Source organism: Trifolium pratense, linkage group LG4 (assembly GCF_020283565.1).
Source record: "Trifolium pratense cultivar HEN17-A07 linkage group LG4, ARS_RC_1.1, whole genome shotgun sequence".
NCBI classification, from domain to species: domain Eukaryota; kingdom Viridiplantae; phylum Streptophyta; class Magnoliopsida; order Fabales; family Fabaceae; genus Trifolium; species Trifolium pratense.
The window spans coordinates 19,956,371-19,976,000 of NC_060062.1; the positions used below are offsets into that span (position 1 = coordinate 19,956,371).

Below are 19,630 nucleotides of genomic sequence, written 5' to 3' on the forward strand. Positions count from 1 at the left end.
TATAATATTAGTTTACTTTTAAAATCGGACCGCTAAACCAAATGTATAATCCGCGCGCAACTGTAGAGACATAATCCCCTTAAGGTAACGAAAATTCATTTAAGGGGTTGACCTCTCCCAATAAATGTTTTTCCATATGCACTGGTCAGAGTTTCAACCTAGGACCAAATGGTTAAGATACTTAAGTATTGACCACTAGTGTCACTTGTAATTAGTGGTTTATTGGGTCACCTAAGAAGTACTTAGTGATTTTACAACAATTTTCCACGTAGTCAAAAAGGTTAATGAAGTAAAATAAGATATAAGTAATTGTAAAAAAAAAAGTGACTTGCTGATCTAACGAAGAAAAATGAAAAATACACTTACATATGGTACAAAACCATTTTATTTATAGACACCAGACAAAGTCTGGTTTGTAAACTTCACTTTAAATTTGTTTGTCGGAGATAGATAGAGTGAAGCAGCATCACATGTGAAATCACATGTCCGGCTATTCATCAACAACCCATCAATACATGAAACTGGCAAGAGTCACACCAACAATAATCAAATAGGAATTTACGAGGTCTTTTGATTGGTGGAAGAAAGAGATGGAACTAGGAGAGAATGGATTCCCGCCGGTGTGAATATTGACCGAAGGAAGAGCGTGTTCATCTTCACCACTAAAACCTCATCAACTAATATTAACCGATGACTTTGTCTAACATGAAAGAGTGGTTCAAGTCATACATGACCATAATATAGTATTATAACGGGAAATTAACGAAGAAAATAACAGGTAACAAAATTAAAAGAAAGGCTTTGACCTTTCCTTTCACAAATGAGAAATGATGAAAGGCATTGAGACAAAACAATTAGGTGATAACAGATACAAAATTTCCTACAAGTCTAAAACTTCACCCCATCATTGAGTAATATGCATACACTTCAGGGGATGAATTATCCAACAAATTAAATCACATTGTACAGAAAATCAGAAATACAATGGAAGACAAGAAAAAAAAGCTTGTGTGAGTTGCACAAGGCCATAAAACCGTCTTTATTGTCACGAAATCTGCAGTAACCTTCATCTCATCTCAGTTTTCTAGGCGAATATTCACCGTGTACAGTTCTGCAATTTACAGTCAAGTAACAATAAGTAACAGGTTGCGGAATCAATCTTTTAGATAAAGAAAGGAGGTTCGATGAAAGGTATGCATCTCTACTTACTTGAGAGATTCTAAAGAAGGTGCGTGTTGTTCTCTTGAAATTTGATTCAAGTGGTGTTGAAGTTGAACTGCAATCGGATCAACCTCGACTCCTGCAGCAGATATAGGAGACCCCTGGAAACTTGTCACTGAACTCTTTCCAGATGATGATGATATGCCTGCAAAGAGAACACCTTAAAAATGAACACTAGTAGGAATGCATTGTTCTCATGAATTTGATTCCCTCTTGCATACTTTACTAGGTAAAATTGTATTGTGATCGATAGTATCAACTATAAAATAAAACACAATTACAACATTCTCAAACAAAGATGAAACACAACTTTCTCAGCATTTCAATAGCCTTAACCAAATGCTAAGTGAAGAGCACATAATATGAAAAAGGAAAAGAAAAAACAATAGTCTTGAGCATCAATGAAATTACTTAAAAATCATGTTTTTAGATTATAAACAATGAATAAGACCAAAATTTTAAATGCTTGACGGAGTTCATCATTTTCCAGTACTAGGTTTTAAAATGAAAAATATCACCAAAATGCCTAAAGTGGAATGAAGAACCATTAAAACTGGGAAAGATTAACTGTCTCCAAGTTTATGAACAGACATTCAGCCTTTTGAGAATAATCAATTTATATCGAATTCAGCTTATGAACAGAAATTCAACAACTTGACATGTGAGTTTTACCAATATGATAAATTACTGAAGTAACAGTTACCAAAAAAAAAGTACTGAAGTAACAATCCTGAAAACTAGTCAAAAGATACATATGAATGATAAATACTAAAAGACAAATATTACCTTGAAGTAAGATCACAATACAGAAGACAACGGTGAAAACCATGGAAAATAGGCTACTACTGGGAGACGATGACAATTTAGCAGCTTTCATCTTCTTCAACGCTTTCATACGCTCTACCCTCGCACGCTTCAGCATAGCAAGTTGAGTGATCTCCCTAATTAGCTTTTGGTCAGCAGCATCCAACGATGGCCCTCGTGGAGCTCTAGGAGGTTTAGCCGCCTTTTTGTTACCAGACTTTTTACGTTTCTCCTTAACTAGATTATTATCTACGTTTTTCACCGCGTCTGGCCCCGTCAACTTATTAGTCACTTTCACATTGTCCATGTAAACTCCACTTAAATTTGACTCTTTCAAGTACAATACACTGTTCTTATCTTCATCTTTTATAGAATCTCCAACAAAACCACAATAAATCTTAGCAAACAATGTCTTTTCTTGTTTAGTATTAACTGAATCATCTTGAGTTACTAGCAATCCACTTTCAATATCAACTTCACCACCCTCCTCTTTTACCGTTCTATCATCCATCCCAAACCCTTAAAACCAATAATTAAACGACTATTTTTATCTTGTTGGTAACTTAAACTACAAATTTAGGTTACGAATGGAATCACCCTGCATCAAAACAAAACACAGAATTCAAACTCAATCAAGTGAACATGTGACTAAAATTATTATGTATGTTAAACATAAACTACAATTTTTAGCTTCAGGTAGTCTATGTTTGGTATTGGTATCACGGTAGATGTACCAGAATCACGGTAACCCCATGATTTTGCAGAAGCTACACTCTCTAGCTTTTGAAAAATCACGATGTCATTCTGACATAACCACCGTGATACCAAGCATAAACCACTTATGTTTGGTATCAGGATAGATGTATCAGAATCACACTGTCATTCTGGCATACCCACCGTGATATCAAACATAAACCTAAACCACTTTATGTTTGGTATCACGGTTGATGTATCAGAATCACGGCGTCATTCTGTCATACTCACCCGAACATATTTATCTTTGGTATCACGGTAGATGTATCAGAATCAAGGTGTCTTGCCGGCATACCCACCGTGATACCAAACATACCCTATGCTTTAAAGAAACCGGCATGTCAAAATAAATTTTACAAAATCAATTCAGTCCAAAAAAAAAAAACAATTTTTGTGACAGCATAACCAAATAGACACACTAATGATTTTGTTGAAATTAAAGGGTAATTAGGGAAGAAGTAAAACCATTGAACTGAACTTAAAGAAACAAACATGAAGTAGAAAATAGGTGACTCACAATCACATTAGAGACTGATATTGATGAATAATGAATCAAAAATGGAATGAGAAAGAAGGTTTATATGGTAAGAAAAAAGTGGAAAAAAATACCTTTGATGAAAAGAGAAGCAATCCAAGATCCGATGAGGAGACAAAAAGAGCATAAGAGACGGACACTCACACTAAATTACCGGGAAACTGCAGTCTCACTGTAATTTCAGAGGTTTGGATTCAAATCTCTCTCTCTCTGAAATCTCTCTGAGTTATTATACAATAATGATAATAACATGTGATGTGTTCAAAAAAAGAGATATATATAGCAACAGAAGGAAAATACTAGGAAGGGAGGAAAAGTGCAGAACAGAAGAGAAGAGAGATAGAGAGTCTTACCACCGACAGTTGGCAACTCAACATTTCACTCTGTTTCTGTCTTTCATTTTCTCTGTTGTTTTCATTCTTTAATACTTTTTTTATTTTTCCTATCTTTTTGAAATTTTGTCATGTGTTTGTGTTTCCATCAATTAATGTTGTTTTCAATTATGCATCTGCACGTTTATTTTTTAGTTTTTTTTTTTTTTAACTAGTCTTTTGACTTGGCATCTTTTTAATTAATTGATTAATTAGGAAATAAAATTTGTAAGATAGTCCACAGATCATATCTCAACTGATAAAAATATTGAAATTGTTAGCGTCAGACGTGGTGATCGGGGTTTGAACCCTGGTCACTCTTCCACTTTGTGTGTTTAATAACTTTATCATTTCGTCTATCAACAAAAAAAATCTGTAAAATAGTGCATATGTGAAAAAAAATAATATACAGTCTAAATGAATGTGTGAAATTATAGAAAGAAATCTTTAAATTAAATAAATGAGATTCACTTACGAGTAAATAAATAAGATTTTTAGTGTTCTACCAGAAGAAAAAAAAAGATTTTTAGTGTGTAATTTCTTTTAATAGTTTATTTTTTTACATTTTTTCTTAACTATTCTTCTTTTATATAGAATTTTCCTTAAATATACTATAGTGCTATATTTTTTACTTTTGAAAAATTCTAGTGCTACTTTGTTTTTTTGACTAATAGTGTAATTTTTTTTCCTTAACTATATTTCTTTTTTTATAGAAATTTTATTAACTACAATATAATAATATAGTGCTACTTTAGACACCACTGAATTTTAAGTTGAGTACTTGTAAAAAAAATTGTGAATACTTGTTCACCGACACTTATGTTGAGGTGGACTTGTTTGTGGAGTTGTCAATAGTTTTGTAGTAATTATAAGAAACAACAAAAGAAATGAGTTTACACACGTGATATAAAATATCACTTTTAAGTTGTTTTTCTATTTTATTTCTTTATATTATTTTACTAATGATATCTCATATTTAAGAGAAAAAACGAAAAATCCTAAATATATACTATTTTATCAATTATATTTAATTATTTGTTGTACATTTTTTTGACCAAAAATTACTCATTGCATATTTGATAGCTGACTAATAATTAAACAAATGGCTCAATAGTGTGTCTCTACTCTTTTGGTTGCACAATCGGAAATAAGAAGTGGCAGAGCAGGCCCAAGCGGCAGCAAATGAGACGGCTGTTTGTTTTAGGCTTCAAATAATTTTAGACATCAATTTTTTTATATTTTTTATTTAATTAATAGGTTTAAATGCACTTTTGATCCCCTTATTTTCAAAAAAATGAAGTTTTGGTCCCCCTATTTTAAAAACCAACTTTTTAGTCCCCCAATTTTAATTTTTTTTGAGTTTTGATCCCTCCTCCATGAGGTTCTCCGATCAATGGTCTGACATCAACAATCCGAAACAGTCTTATCTAGGTTTTAATTTAAATTTCGTTTTAGGTCTCTAGATTTATCAGATCAGACATGAAAAGTGGTTTTGTGTGCATCAATTTTCTATGTGGTCAAAAAGTTTAATGAAATTCTTTATTTCAAGAATTTCTAAAAAATTGTTTTCCATTATGATTTTTTTTGTTATGAAAATTGCTTTTGCCGATTCATGAACCGAGCCCACATGATAAATGAGAGGTTGGTAGGACCAGTACACCAAACAAAGTGAGAGACATATGCTGGGTATCTGAAAGATGATTCCTCATAATATTAGAGACCAGTATTAATCAATGTCAAAGACCTCTTTTAATGACTATTTTTTCTCTCCACTCTCTCTATGCTTTCTATCTGGCCTACCATATGAGAAGGAAATGACAGCAAGCATGTAAAGCAAAATGAGACCTTGAGAATATGAGTTCTTTCCCTAGAGACTTTGTTTGTGTGGTTTAATATAATTTAGCCTCAATGTTTGTGTACCCACATTCTTTATGATTTTGTTTTTGTTGTCTCTGGACGAAGTGAGACCACTTTGAAATTCACATACAAATTTGTAAGATCTCATATTCAAATCAAATGAATATATTCAACCTAATAATATCAATATCGTCAATTGAGTTTCTTACAGACAAATTATGTGACTTTTACCATCATAAAATATGTAAAAATGCTAAGGCAAACCCAAGGGGGTAAGGTTACGCAAGCCCTTCTTTAGGCTCCCAATTCATCGCATTGAGTTGTCTATGTGTACACGCATGCAGGGTGTGTAAGAGACAATTTAGCTGGGTTTACCATGCCTTAAATTTTTTTTCATTTCAACCATTTGTTTATGTAAAAGTATTGCATGAGGTTAAAACGCACCATTGGCTGATGATGCAAATCTTTTTACATATTGGTCCTAATCTTATAGCTCTAAACATATAAAAATACTGTGTTCTCCTATTAGGAAATATAACTGCAAATCTGCAATATTATTCGTTTGGTTTTATTTAGTATATTGACTAGTGAAAAACAACTTCGTAAAAATAGGGTACGTTTTCTTATTCACCCAGGAGAAACTGTGTTTGGTACTACGTTAAAATCCTTAAAAAAAAACCATAAATATAAACAGGGAATTGGGGGGAGGAAATATTCTAAAACTTGAAGATGGCAGAACCACTTGATGGCTTGGAAGCAAATACATAAAGACCAAGATCGTCCTTCTTAATGACGCCCTTGTCTATCCTAGGTTGGTAGTAATGTTCCTGCAATGATATAGAATCAATCAATGAAACTTGTTACTTTCAAATTTCCAGTGCTTAAGGTTGTTAAGCATTAGTATATGATGATCACATACCTTCAAATTAAGGATGAATTGTGGAACTATGCTCTCTTTCACCAAAGCAACAGCACAACCACCCCATCCAGCTCCAGTCAGCCTTGCCCCAAAAGCACCATTGTCGCGAGAGACCTTTGTAAGTTCTTCCAACTCCGGACAGCTGATTTCATAATTATAATAAAAAGAAAATATCAATTTTATGTGCTGAAAAAGGAAACTAAATTTTACAAGAATTCATCTCTTATTGTACAGTTGGAAAAAGCTCACATGAGAGAATCCAATAATTGACAATGCATACATTTTTCCAACGAAAAAAATTAACAATGTATGTCATTATTACCTGCATTCATATAAATTACTGCAGCTATAATGACTCTCGTTCATAAGGTCACCAAGTTTCTTTAGCTTCTCCTCATCGCTGAAATTTTTGGGTTGTTAAAATGCAAGAAACATAATCCAATCCAATTACAAAATAATCACAGATTATGCAAACTACTGTTAGAAGAAACTCAGACCAGTCCTCATCCAATTTACATTCAAGACAAACTGAATGAAAGTGAAAATGCACACATTCAGTAACAACCGCAAGCTAGATCAGGCAACCACAGTAGTAGCAAAATGTGGAACATTTTTTAATGAAAAGTAGAAAAGGCAAACATGTAACTTTTACATGCGCTAAATATGCTTCTCATTTCAAACAAAAGTGGTCTCTTTTGGTATTAGTCCCTCCAAAACCATTCACCTCAAATTTTCCCCTTCTTTATTGCAGCCAATTTTATAGAGATCCAAAACATATCTAACTTTGTCTATCTACTTCTAGAGGCACAGTAGTAAAGCCGGAAACTTCTCAGGCCGGTTGAGAATGGAATTACTGATGTTATAGGACTAGTGGAGGAAGTAAAAATTAGCTCGTGGAAATGGTGGATTGCAAGGTCTCAAACTCTCTCTTGTCTGTTTTATGAATGGAATCAAGCTCCAACTCTATGCTTGTTGAGATGAGGAAGAGTTGGTTTTTAGCAGGGAGCATGCTTTTTTTGTATCTGTTTTTTCTTTTCTTGTTTCTAGGCTCAACAGTTTATAACTGTGTTGACCTATTTTTTCTCCTGCTTTTGTGTTCTCCCTCTGTACCTTTCTTTTAGGGATTTCTGTTGTACTCCTTGTGCAAAGATTTCACCTTAATAAAATTTGCTTATTCAAAAAAAAAAAAAAAACTAGAGATATGGCCAATGTAGTCCTTCCTTCTAAGGTTTGTGAGTCTCTCCTTACAAGTTGATTTTGTGGGGTTGAGTTGGGCCTTAAAGGTATATTTTAAGAATGTGAAAAAAATAGCTAGGGTCAAAACAATGTTCAATCAGCCTGTTGCAAATTTCAATCATCTGTAACCATCTTTAAGCAATACAGAATTTTCTCAGAAAAAATCATATTAAACAAAGACTAGAGCATACACGATGCTCATAAAACACAACTATATATGATAGATCCAACAGTCTTACCTTAGATTTGATGATACAACATCCTTGAAAGCATATACCCTCTTGGCTTCTGAATAAACGTGAGCAGCTCTCTAGAAACATGCATCAAATTAAATAATAAAGCATAAAGTGAACAATACATTAACTGTTAAAACCAATGGTAAAACTCAAAAACCACAAGATATTTTTAGAATTTCCCAACTGTAGTCCGTCGTACATGAAATCTTCATGAATAGGGATTAAAAAAATGAACCTGATGTAACTTGTATTGCTTTGCAGCTTTTATGACGTCCAAGTAAGATGCATTAATATTCAAAAATAAAGTCAGCTTTTCCCCAGTAACAGCTTCAATTTCTTCAGCTGTATATGGTTCTTCTTTCAAATATTCCTGTACCAGAAGGAACATTCTTATAAACAGGAAAAGGTTTGAAATTTTTATGAATGTAAAAAATATAAAATGTAAATATAAATTCATATCAGTTGTAATAAAATGTTTTCCAATTTCCATATAAAAATAAGAGTAAAAAAAAGGATGTTTCACAAGGTTAATTTTAAGGATGACATCATACCAGGTTATATTACCTTTACAGCAAGTACAGGATCAGATGAGTTTTTAGTACCAGCAAATGATACGCATAACCCTTCAACATCGGACAGTGTTTTCACTTTTGATATTGCCTCAGCTGGTTTCATTCCTAGCTTTATAGCAAGCACAATCTGGGAACACAATAGCAATTGTGGGTCATTTAAGTATAAATTCATAACACAAAAGGATTAGTAAGTTTCTGGTCCATCTGATTAACAAGCTTTCAATGTATGCACGTGTAAACACCGATTAACTACAACATAAAACGGCCACCAGTATCTGAAACGAACAGGTTTTTTGTTCACCACAGAATTAGGTAAAGCAACGTCTTGTCATCAGGTGATATGAAAGATTTTGAATGAGTTAAATATAATTGTTCAGTCAAAGTTAATTTGAACAACTGGTGAGTGGTTTTGACAATCAACAAGAATCTATTTATGCATTTCCATCAAATAAATTTGTACTTTGAAAAGCTAAAAAGTATGTGGATATAACTAACCATAATTAGCTTAAAATGTACTTACAGCAGCTAAACGACATTCAACAACCCTGTTATTATAATTTGTGGCAGCAGTAACAGCCTTCTGAGACTCTGCCAAAGAATGCCCTATAACAAAAGTCCCACCATCAGGCAGTTGCACATCTGTCGCACGAATTGGGTTGAAATCAATCAATTCTGCAAACCCAGTCTTGGCCATGACAGATATTGCCTATCGAGTAAAAGATGAAGAAAAAAATGTAAAACCAGGTAAAATGTCAGAAGGTCCCAAGAAGAACAATAAAAGATGGCATTTATGCATATTGAATTAAGTCCTATATACTCATAAAATATTTATTATACGAGCTGGTTGGAAGTAGTGTAATGCAATGATAGTCTGAGAGGATGTTAGGCTAATTGCTAAATAGCTCAGTTAAGCGTTTACTCAATAAGTGCTTGTGTATAAACTGTTTCTACTTTCTACCAACGAAGAGGGAATGAGTAGAAACTTCAAATAAGTTTTGTATAAGTGGTTTTGATAAGACATACCGAGCAACTTATGAAAATAAGCTGTAATCAGCAAGCTATTTTCAGACTTTTCCAAACAACTATACAAGTGTATATGTCATAAGATAAGTTTAAATAAATTTTTCCTAATCACTCCCTAATTCAAAAGAATCCTGAAGTGAACTGAATATTGTTTTAAATTTGAGGCCACGGTCATAGAAACTGTGTAAATTAGTATAACTATCTGAATACCCTGAATCACTTCCAAGTTCCAACCCAGAAAACAAACTCTTTTGGAACACAGTGCTGTGGAGCTTGTGTTTCAAAATTCATATTTTATGGAAATGTAAAATGAAACTATGTAACATAGTTTGTTTCATGCTAAATCAGTGTTGTCAAATATGGGCCATGGCGGCATCATGGCAGATTTTTGAAAAATCGACATGGCCATTTTGTGAAGGATGGCAGCGCCATATGTTTGCCAGTATGTCTGATTTTTGGCTCTCCTCCATGGTCCACCATCAATAACATCGTGCTAAATGATGAAATGCTAGAAGGCCGTGATTAGAATTTTAGTGACAAACAGCGTTAACCAATCAGTGCCAATTGACGAATTTGTAATGCTTCTATGGAAAGGTGATTTAGAGGAAAAGATGGTAAAACTGGAAACTCGGAAATGTTAACATTAAAATTAATATAAAATGTCTGACTGAAAGATGTGCACAACCTGATCCATCCCACCAGATTGTGTCCCAATATGTCGTTCACAGTCGCATGTAACTTGTGCAATTTCTTTCTGTCAACAATGTATGATAATCTATGTTAGAAACAAAATAAAAGAGTAACTGCTAAATATAACAGAAAATATTTTCAAAAATAAAGACAAGCTTTCAATAAAAGCACTGTAGTTATATATATCTGATTTATAAAAGCAAAAGTTATTATTGTATAACCCTATAGAAGGCAGACCTTTGGGAAGTTCACATCAAAAGCAGCCATAATAGCAATCGTGGAAGAGCAAACAAATGCTGCAGAGCTTGATAGTCCTGAACCTGTAAAAAGATAAATATGATCCACTTAATCTAACCCCGACAACAAACAAAAGTCATGAATCCGTCATCTCTAACTAAACAAACATAAAGTCAATATATCACTATGTAAATTTGAATACCCTTAGTAGAAAAAATAATTTAAAACAAATCAACACACCTGTCGGCACAGTCCCATCAACAAGAACATCAAGTCCAACAGGTTCGCCAACATTCACTCCTTTCAATTTTGCGTAGTCATAAAAACCTTTGTACCTACAGAACCATATTATCAATTACAATTTGAATCCAAAACAACATTTGCTACATTTTTTTCTCATTCACAAACTGACTTGATTGCACTTCTGCTCCATTCATAGTTAGAACATATCATTTTGCATTTCACTCTATAAATAGCAAATACTCCGGAAACATATCACATATAAATATGAAATAAACTCACCCACATATAAAATAATGGCCCCACTTGTGATTCTTCAAGTCCAATTCCTACACACAAAAAACAATGTTATTCGACAACATGAGTTATAAAGAACAGCAAAACACAATCCTATATGAATGTTGTTTTTCAGAGGATTGGTTTTGCCGTTAAAAAAAATAGCAGTGCAGCTTGTTGTCTGTTTGTCTTTCATTCATGTGTAATTATCCTATATTTATTATTAAAAAAAACATGTGTATAAATTGTAAAATTAAATTAAATTTACTCCAAAACATCCAAACATGTCAAAATCAATTTTGCATCTTCCAAAAAATTACACTGATTATTACTATTTAGTATTTACTACTATTATTATTATACGGTCAAAGTGAAAATACAGAGAGAGACACATATGATCTGAATTTGAACCTGAAGAGGATCAGCAGGATAAGTACATATGGAATATTTATCATTGACATTAGCGATCCTAAGAACCTTTTCAGATTCATTTTTCCTAATAGCAATAATCGTATCTTGACGAATAGCCATAGGCAACACCGAATATCCTTCATAATCAATATGTTCCCCAATCAAGTTCACTCTCCCTACACATCAAAACAATTAAAAAAACAAAAATAATTAATCAATTATATAAAAATCCACAAATCAATCGCATGAATTTCAATCTCTCGTTAAACATTGAATTAGGTATTAGAGGAATCGAACCAGGTGAACGAGCGAATAATTGAGGAGTGTGACCGAAAAATTCCTTGAATTTGGATTTGAGAATATCGAAACGAAGCTGAGCTTCTTCGAGCGATGAACCTCCGCCGTAGACAAGCTCTAGGTTATTGTAAATCGGGATCGGAAGTTCTTCGTGCTTCGCCATTATCGTTGTTTCTATCTTTTCACAATTTCGAGTTTGAATCTCTATCTGTGCGGTGCGTTTGTTTTCGGAAGTGCGAGTGAAATTGGTATTGAATTTAGCTTTGAATATTTTTGGAAGTTTTTATAGTAATTATTTTCGGATAATTTGTAGGAGTGGAAAAGAAAGGATAATATTAGAATTTTTGTTAAATGCGATTGAATAGAATCAATCGGTGCTGGTTGGAATGAACGTAAATGGTGAAGGATGAAGACGACTTACGTGGCAGTGACATTGCTCACGTGAATTCAGCTCGATTGTTGTGATTACTCATTTTTTTTCTGCTACAATTTTTGTAACAAATAAAAATAATATAAAAAAAAACTATTTCTACTTTTTTCATGAAAAACTTTATTACAGGACTAAATGCTAAAATGGAAAATTTCGATAGGTTTATAAATAGTGTTAATTAATTTTTTATATTAAATATCATTTGTCAATTTAGTAGAATTATCCACATTGGTATACCGGTACATATCCATATCTGAAAGTTCATTTCTTACTTTAGGTTCTTAAGTTTTTTGAATGGATCACTCTTGACATATCATTTATAAGTAACACAAACTTATTTCAGTTTAATGCAGTTGTCCTTAAGTAAGAACAGATCCCCTCCCTGCAAAAATAATTGCAGGGAGTGCAGTAATCCACCCTTGATTTAATTATTGTTACTGTTCACCAATCAAATGGATGGTGATGATTCCACATGAAGAAAATGTTATGTACCGGAGAGGATCCACTCTCGTCCGCTAGATTTAATCCGAGGACTCTCATTTGTGCAGCAGAAACAGCAGCAGAGGGATCTGCAGCTGAGGATCTAAATCGTTGAACTATATGCCATGGGACTAAATCAAAAGTGTACTTCGAATGTGATCTCTCCTTTGTCATAATTTTTTGGCTTAAATGCAGTTTTACCCCAATGTTTTGAAAAATGCGGAATTTTACCCCCCTATTTTAAAATGCGGAATTTTACCCCCCCTATTTTATAATTTGTTGGATTTTGCCCCCCACCAAAATTCTGCACAAAATCTGCTTTTGAGCCTCAAGTTCAAAGCTTCGCATGGATCTCAATTTGGATCAATAATTCACAAAACTGATACCATAACGATCGTAATCGAGTTAGCTTTCCACAGAATCAAACCCCACTAAATTTGGAGTTACAGAGAGAGATTAATTACCGTTTTAGTGAAGGTCTGTCCAATTACTAATTCTGCAGAAATCTACTTGTGATCTTCAAACTCAACATCGTCTACCGAACGCATCATAACTCCAAATTCGACGAAATTGAAATGCCAATAAGGGTAATTTCGTTAGCTTTCCATACATGTAAATAGTATTAAAAAACGAGTTACAAGGTGAGAGGCATGACGAAAATACCAGTAGTAGTTTCATACGATAATTAATTTGAACAAACTTTCACTAAAACGGTAATTAATCTCTTTCTGTAATTACAAATTTAGTGGAGTTTGATTATGTGGAAAACTAACTTGATTGCGGTCGTTTCGGTACCAGTTTGGTGAATTATTGATCCAAATTGAGTTATGTGCGAAGCTTTGAACTTGAGGCTCAGAAGCAGATTTTGTGCAAAATTTTGGTGGGGGGGCAAAATCCAACAAATTATAAAATAGGGGGGGTAAAATTCCGCATTTTAAAATAGAGGGGGTAAAATTCCGCATTTTTCAAAATAGGGGGGGTAAAACTGCATTTAAGCCTAATTTTTTTTATTGTTGTATAAAAATTTAATCCATATAATTTTTGGTTGAACCCATCAAAATTGAGGTGGCATGAAATTCTATACACACATAAATATAAATATAAATATAGTTATAATTTGCTTTTGCAAAACAAAAACACAATGGAGGATGAGACTCAAATTGTTAAATTGTGATAGTTAAGTTACCAAATGCATAATTAACTCTAAAAACTATCATTAACTATGATAGAAAAGTCGACATTATATGAATAAATTTACAATTTATACAACAACTCCAACAATTTGTTTAATAAAACTATATACATAATTTGGAGGCCTCTAATTTATATTATATACATCATTTGCAGGCCTGCCATGTAAAAAAAAAAAAAAAACTATATACATCATTGTCTAAAAAAATTTATGGTTTTACAATCTAAAAATATACAAGATACAAAAACCTCAACATTAATAATTCTAATAAGTAAAAGTTGGTTTGTTTGGCAAAAGCAATTTGTTAACAATGGACATGGTGATAGCACAAAGATTTTGCACATATCTATTTGTATCCTTCAAAGGCTTCATAGTTGAATCTTTGAATTTATCATCACATGTCCGAGCTTGTACCCCAGCAGCATAAGCCCTTTGTTTAACAACCTTATAATCACTTTTGTCCATAGCAATTAAAGCCTCATGCAAATGTACATCAACTATCATGTTATATAAAGCAAGACAATCTTTCATAGCCTCTTTTTGTTTTGGCTCATTGGTTTGTAGTTGTACATCACCTTTTTGTATATGATCTAATGTTATAGAAACATTGGCATTGATCATTTGAAGGGTTAATCGAGCAAATCCAGCAATGTCTTCTTTACATCTATGATTAATTGATGATCTTAATGTCATTATACAAAGATGGTAATGTGGTGATTGACGACATATTTGTTCTAACAAACTAGTGTGTGAGAGAGTTGATTGGATTGGTGGGATTAATAAGATTAACATGGTCACATGAATAGAAATGATAGTAGAAAATCTTGTGTGCTTCATAATCTTTAAATATTTTTTCAAAACCATGGAAGGATAGAAAAGTTGTCTTGAGAATTACATAAAGTTAGATGCATTCAAGTTTTATATGTTGGAATGATACCAAAGGTTTATGATCCATTTTTAGAACAATATCTTGACGTTTTCCTTTTTACTCGCTAATAGGATTATACTTGTGGTAAAAATGTTCACAAGTTTATTTATATTTAAAGATTTTCTACTTCTCCTTAAGGGTGTGTTTGATTTGTTAAAGGGTAAGTACCGGACATAACAGTACAAGACAGAACAGCACAACACATGACAGAACAGCACAGAACAAACTTTTGGGATATTGAACATTTTTTTGTCTTATACGATATTTTGTTAATAAAATTGTATTTTGACATTTTAGACAACTTGTACTGCGGACAAAAAGTTGTGTTGTGGTTTAGTGAGGGACAAAAAATTCTGTTTTTGTCCTGTCCATTGCCTCCCAGTTTGTCCAGTTCCTGAAACAGTTTTACAATCAAACAAAGTACAACTTCCAGTCCCTTATTTTTTAGCAGATCAAACGGACCCTAAAAGTAGTAAAGAAGTAAAATATTTTCTCTTAGAATCTAAATTTTGGCTGTGGTGTCTTCATTCAAGAGAAAATACTCAAATTCAATAAACCATATAATCATTCATCTCTAGTGTGAGTGTGAGTTGCGATAAATTAGCACTTAAATGTCGAATTTCGAAAAAAGTTGTGGTTTGCACGGTCACAAAATTTAATATAAGGAGTAGGGGGTGCAAGATGGATATAATTCAAAAGCTAACAGTGTAATGAAATGTAACACAAATGATCAATTTAGAGATTTTTTTGAAGAGGTATTCAAAATATATAAAAATAAAATAGTAAAAGATCACAAGCTTAATTTTGCTTATAAATTATTATTATCTAAAAAACTTATTTGCTTATAATTTTTTTTCCGACAGCGTGATTATAAAAGTCTGCCAAGTAATTGTTCTCATCGAAAATTATATACGAGTTTTCTCGAACAATTTGTTTTCGGGGAGTTTATTAATTGCTTGACTCCAATATCTTAGTTAAACTTATTTGTTTTTCACATACAATAACTCTGCAAGTACAAACTTACATACTACAACTCTCAAGTACAAAATTTATTCATCTTTAAGGTGAATTTCTTAAACTCTCAAGTACAAATTGTGTACATCCAAATAACTTTCAATGGTTAATTTATAATATGAAAAATATACCTACAACGATCCCTACGGTAATGTTCTGGTAAAAAACATAGGGGGTGTGTATTATTCAAGATTGATAATGGATACAAGTATGATCAGAAAGAAAAAATTGATTAACTTTACAATAATGAAAGAATTGTCTCTTTACAGGAATGAAAGTATGGTGGTTTCTCAGAATGAGAGTCCCTTTATTCTCTTGAAGAAGATCCTATTTATAGGCAAAACATCTCCCTCTTGTTGCTTGATAACCGCCTTGCTTGGAGAGGAATTCATGGGTAGTGGGCGGTTACTTTTCCTTCTTCTCCAAGCTTCTTCCTTCTTCTCCAAGCTTCTTCCTTCTTCTCCAAGTTTCTTCCCTCTTCTCCAAGTCATGGTGGATCATGCTTATCATGTGTTTTTCATGGTTGTTTTCACGCTTCTCCTTTAGATGCTCCCATTGGGCTTTTTCGTATTGGGCCTTAACAAATCACACCCTGGTCCATGGCCCGGTACACAGCCCCCCAAGCACGAGGCTTCAAGAAGGCGAAGTGCTTTTGATTGAAATCACTTGGCAATTATTATGCCTCGGCGTTGTTCTATGTCGCCTATTTGTTGCTGACTTATATTATTCGTTTGCTTGTCGCCTTTTCCTTCCTTTTGTTGTTGATATTTCTTAGCTAATTTGTACGCCCTTCTATGACCTTTGAATATCTTGATGTACGCCATTTGTGGCTTTGAATATTGTTGTCATTGTTTCTTGGCGACTTTGAGCAAGTTGGCAAGTCGCCCTTCCTCTTTTTTCATTGTATTTGCATTTTCAAGCTAGCGTTGTCACCAATCTCGCCTCTTCATCTTTCGCGATTCGTCCCTCCTTGTCTTCTTGAAATCAAATTGAAACTTTGAGGCTAGTAACTTTGTTGGTCTGTACTTCTGCTTCTTCTACTCAACATGAGTTTCTTATTTTCTTTGACACTCTATATTTGAGGATTGTAAGTATTCTGGCGTAATCTGTCTCGCCACTTCTTTGTTGTAGTTGATTTTCGTACTGCCAGGCTTGCACGCCTTATTTTGTAACTTCTTGGCGATTTAAAAAGAATTGGCGCTGCTCGGAGTCGCCCTTCCATTATACTTTGTGTTTGGTGTTGAAAATAATCTCGCCTTTGAAATTTTTAACTTTGCACCTGCAATGTCTTTAGCACTTTAAATATAATTATATATCATTTATGAATAACTTTATACCTGATGCCTTTTGGTGGTTGCAAATGATTTGGCGTTATAATGAATCGCCTTGCTTTGGTTGTGTATAAGCTTTTTCTGGCGGTGTTGATAATCTCGCCTTTCTTCGCTGTATCTTTTTCTGACGCTCCCTACGGGTAACGCCAAGGCATTTCGACCTTGTTTTATTTTCTTTTTCTGACGCCCCCAACTCGTAAGACTTACAGGTAACGCCAAGGCCTTTCAACCTTGTTTTATTTTCTTTTTCTGACGTACCCAACTCGTAAGACTTACAGGTAACGCCGAGGCCTTTCAACCTTGTTTTATTTTCTTTTTCTGACGTACCCAACTCGTAAGACTTACAGGTAACGCCAAGGCCTTTCAACCTTGTTTTATTTTCTTTTTCTGACGTACCCAACTCGTAAGACTTACAGGTAACGCCAAGGCCTTTCAACCTTGTTTTATTTTCTTTTTCTGACGTACCCAACTCGTAAGACTTACAGGTAACGCCAAGGCCTTTCAACCTTGTTTTATTTTCTTTTTCTGACGTACCCAACTCGTAAGACTTACAGGTAACGCCAAGGCCTTTCAACCTTGTTTTATTTTCTTTTTCTGACGTACCCAACTCGTAAGACTTACAGGTAACGCCAAGGCCTTTCAACCTTATTTTATTTTTTCTTTTTCTGACGTACCCAACTCGTAAGGCTTACAGGTAACGCCAAGGCCTTGCAACCTTGTTTAATTTTTTTTCTGACGTACCCAACTCGTAAGACTTACAGGTAACGCCAAGGCCTTTCAACCTTGTTTTATTTTCTTTTTCTGACGTACCCAACTCGTAAGACTTACAGGTAACGCCAAGGCCTTTCAACCTTGTTTTATTTTCTTTTTCTGACGTACCCAACTCGTAAGACTTACAGGTAACGCCAAGGCCTTTCAACCTTATTTTATTTTCTTTTTCTGACGTACCCAACTCGTAAGACTTACAGGTAACGCCAAGGCCTTGCAACCTTGTTTCATTTTTCTTTTTCTGACGTACCCAACTCGTAAGACTTACAGGTAACGCCAAGGCCTTGCAACCTTACACTTGGTTCAGCGCTCACATCTGAGTTGATCTTTAATAAAGATTCAGAGCTCAAGTTTGAGATAACCATTTTTTTTTTTTTTTTTTTTTTTTTTTGCTGGTTCAGCGCTCTCCTCTAAGTTGACCTTTAATAATTTTTTCTTTGCTGCTTTAACCTGGTTGTATATTTGATCCCTCTTTATCATATCCATCTGCAGTCCTGGTAGACAATTCACAGACAACTAAACCAATATGTCAATGCAATACTCATACTTGTTAACAAAACCAATTGCAGACATTAGAAAATAGGGATAAGAATAAATCATATGTAGGACTTGGTAGCACAACTAGAAGAGAGGAGATATTTGTGATTTCTCATAAAATAAAATGCAGTAGAGTAAATCATTTGAATATATTCTTAAACTTATCACATTGTCCTGAAGGAATCAGTGAACAAAAATTTCTACAGCACAGGAAGAGTAGCTTTAAAGTACATGTGCTAACACTTACTTTAACCGTTTTTGCTATGTTAAACACAAACAAAAAGAATAACCCAAATTTACCACATGAGCAAATCTTATGCAGGCATTCTCTATGATTTTTACTTTATGTGTATTCAATTATTTTTATTACTTAAAAATGCTAAAGGTTCAAAACAGAATCATCGATCTATGATAGATAAGCAATGCAAACCAAAGTAAAACATCTTTAAGAAAGGGATGATTTCTTCAAACCAAAATATAAGTCAAAGGTGCTATGCACAAATCTTATGTCAAAAAATCTGAAAAGTAAGAACAGGTGTCATCTTTTTAATTTCTTGAATTCTACGGATAGAGCTTTGTTATGCTCTCTAGACATAGCTGGCTGATACTACTTCATCACAATCATCCCCCATTTAAGTATTCGTTGTTCTAGCTCTCGGTTTACCACTCAAAGGTCCTGCAAGTGCATTTTGAAAAGCATAATTTCTACCTCTAAGCATATACACTATGTAACCCAACCATTATGAGTTCAATTGAAAGACTGCACAGGAAATCAAATTAGATATCACTCAAAATCAAATTTTTATCAACTTCTACCAAATAGTGCCTAAAAATGTTCAAATTTATTCCCTTGTCTCAATTCAACTACTCGTCCTCACTGATAGATTATAACATATAATCTCAATTTCCGTGCAAACTTTTGGACATTGTGACATTCATTGTACACCTCTTATTCAAATAATAAATAAATATCTATCTAAAGTAAATGGATCATTAGATGTTCATCAGCAGTTTGATGATTTGCGTTTCAGATTATCATTACTCCCTTGATCAAAATCATAAATTGAGGTCAAACAAATGCAAACATATGTCAGAATAGTATAGTTCTAAGAAAACAAAAATAAAGGATTGACAGCACCTGGATTGCGATCATTCAAGCTAGCAAATGATCCGATAATGGTTAGTGACTATAAGTACATGTTTTGGCGCGGCGAGACTGAATTCCATTGCCGTAACTTGTGCTTTCAATCGTGATTGTCAACAACGGTGTCG

At 33.6% G+C, this 19,630-nt stretch overlaps 3 protein-coding genes across 3 annotated transcripts; all 3 read right to left on the reverse strand.

The window, feature by feature from the left end:
- Nucleotides 1-787: 787 nt before the first annotated feature.
- On the reverse strand, nucleotides 788-3,726 carry LOC123920339. The gene is made up of 4 exons (XM_045972609.1): nucleotides 3,388-3,726; nucleotides 2,008-2,623; nucleotides 1,210-1,366; nucleotides 788-1,111 (listed from the first exon to the last, which is right to left on the reverse strand). The coding sequence occupies exons 2-4, from the start codon at nucleotides 2,534-2,536 to the stop codon at nucleotides 1,072-1,074; spliced, it is 726 nt and encodes a 241-aa protein (XP_045828565.1). The 5' UTR covers nucleotides 2,537-2,623; nucleotides 3,388-3,726; the 3' UTR covers nucleotides 788-1,071.
- A 2,354-nt stretch (nucleotides 3,727-6,080) lies between these two features.
- On the reverse strand, nucleotides 6,081-12,177 carry LOC123920338 (galactokinase). Its single transcript, XM_045972608.1, has 13 exons — nucleotides 11,679-12,177; nucleotides 11,382-11,557; nucleotides 10,977-11,023; nucleotides 10,695-10,789; nucleotides 10,455-10,537; nucleotides 10,213-10,281; nucleotides 9,025-9,210; nucleotides 8,497-8,631; nucleotides 8,168-8,302; nucleotides 7,936-8,006; nucleotides 6,783-6,860; nucleotides 6,461-6,602; nucleotides 6,081-6,368 (listed from the first exon to the last, which is right to left on the reverse strand). Exons 1-13 carry the CDS (start codon nucleotides 11,839-11,841, stop codon nucleotides 6,258-6,260), a joined length of 1,491 nt encoding a protein of 496 aa, XP_045828564.1. The 5' UTR covers nucleotides 11,842-12,177; the 3' UTR covers nucleotides 6,081-6,257.
- Nucleotides 12,178-14,044: 1,867 nt separating this feature from the next.
- On the reverse strand, nucleotides 14,045-14,473 carry LOC123922243. The gene has a single exon (XM_045974977.1). The coding sequence runs from the start codon at nucleotides 14,471-14,473 to the stop codon at nucleotides 14,045-14,047; it is 429 nt and encodes a 142-aa protein (XP_045830933.1).
- Nucleotides 14,474-19,630: the final 5,157 nt, after the last annotated feature.

Coding starts and splice junctions, on each gene's coding strand:
- LOC123922243 (XM_045974977.1), bottom strand. CDS start 14,473: ATGACATTAAGATCATCAATTAATCATAGATGTAAAGAAGACATTGCT.
- LOC123920338 (XM_045972608.1), bottom strand. CDS start 11,841: ATGGCGAAGCACGAAGAACTTCCGATCCCGATTTACAATAACCTAGAG. Junction 10,538..10,694: donor TGATGGGACTGTGCCGACAG/GTGTGTTGATTT, acceptor ATCTTTTTACAG/GTTCAGGACTATCAAGCTCT. Junction 10,282..10,454: donor TTGATGTGAACTTCCCAAAG/GTCTGCCTTCTA, acceptor CATTGTTGACAG/AAAGAAATTGCACAAGTTAC.
- LOC123920339 (XM_045972609.1), bottom strand. CDS start 2,536: ATGGATGATAGAACGGTAAAAGAGGAGGGTGGTGAAGTTGATATTGAA. Junction 1,367..2,007: donor TATTGTGATCTTACTTCAAG/GTAATATTTGTC, acceptor TTCTCTTTGCAG/GCATATCATCATCATCTGGA. Junction 1,112..1,209: donor CCTTCTTTAGAATCTCTCAA/GTAAGTAGAGAT, acceptor TGTAAATTGCAG/AACTGTACACGGTGAATATT.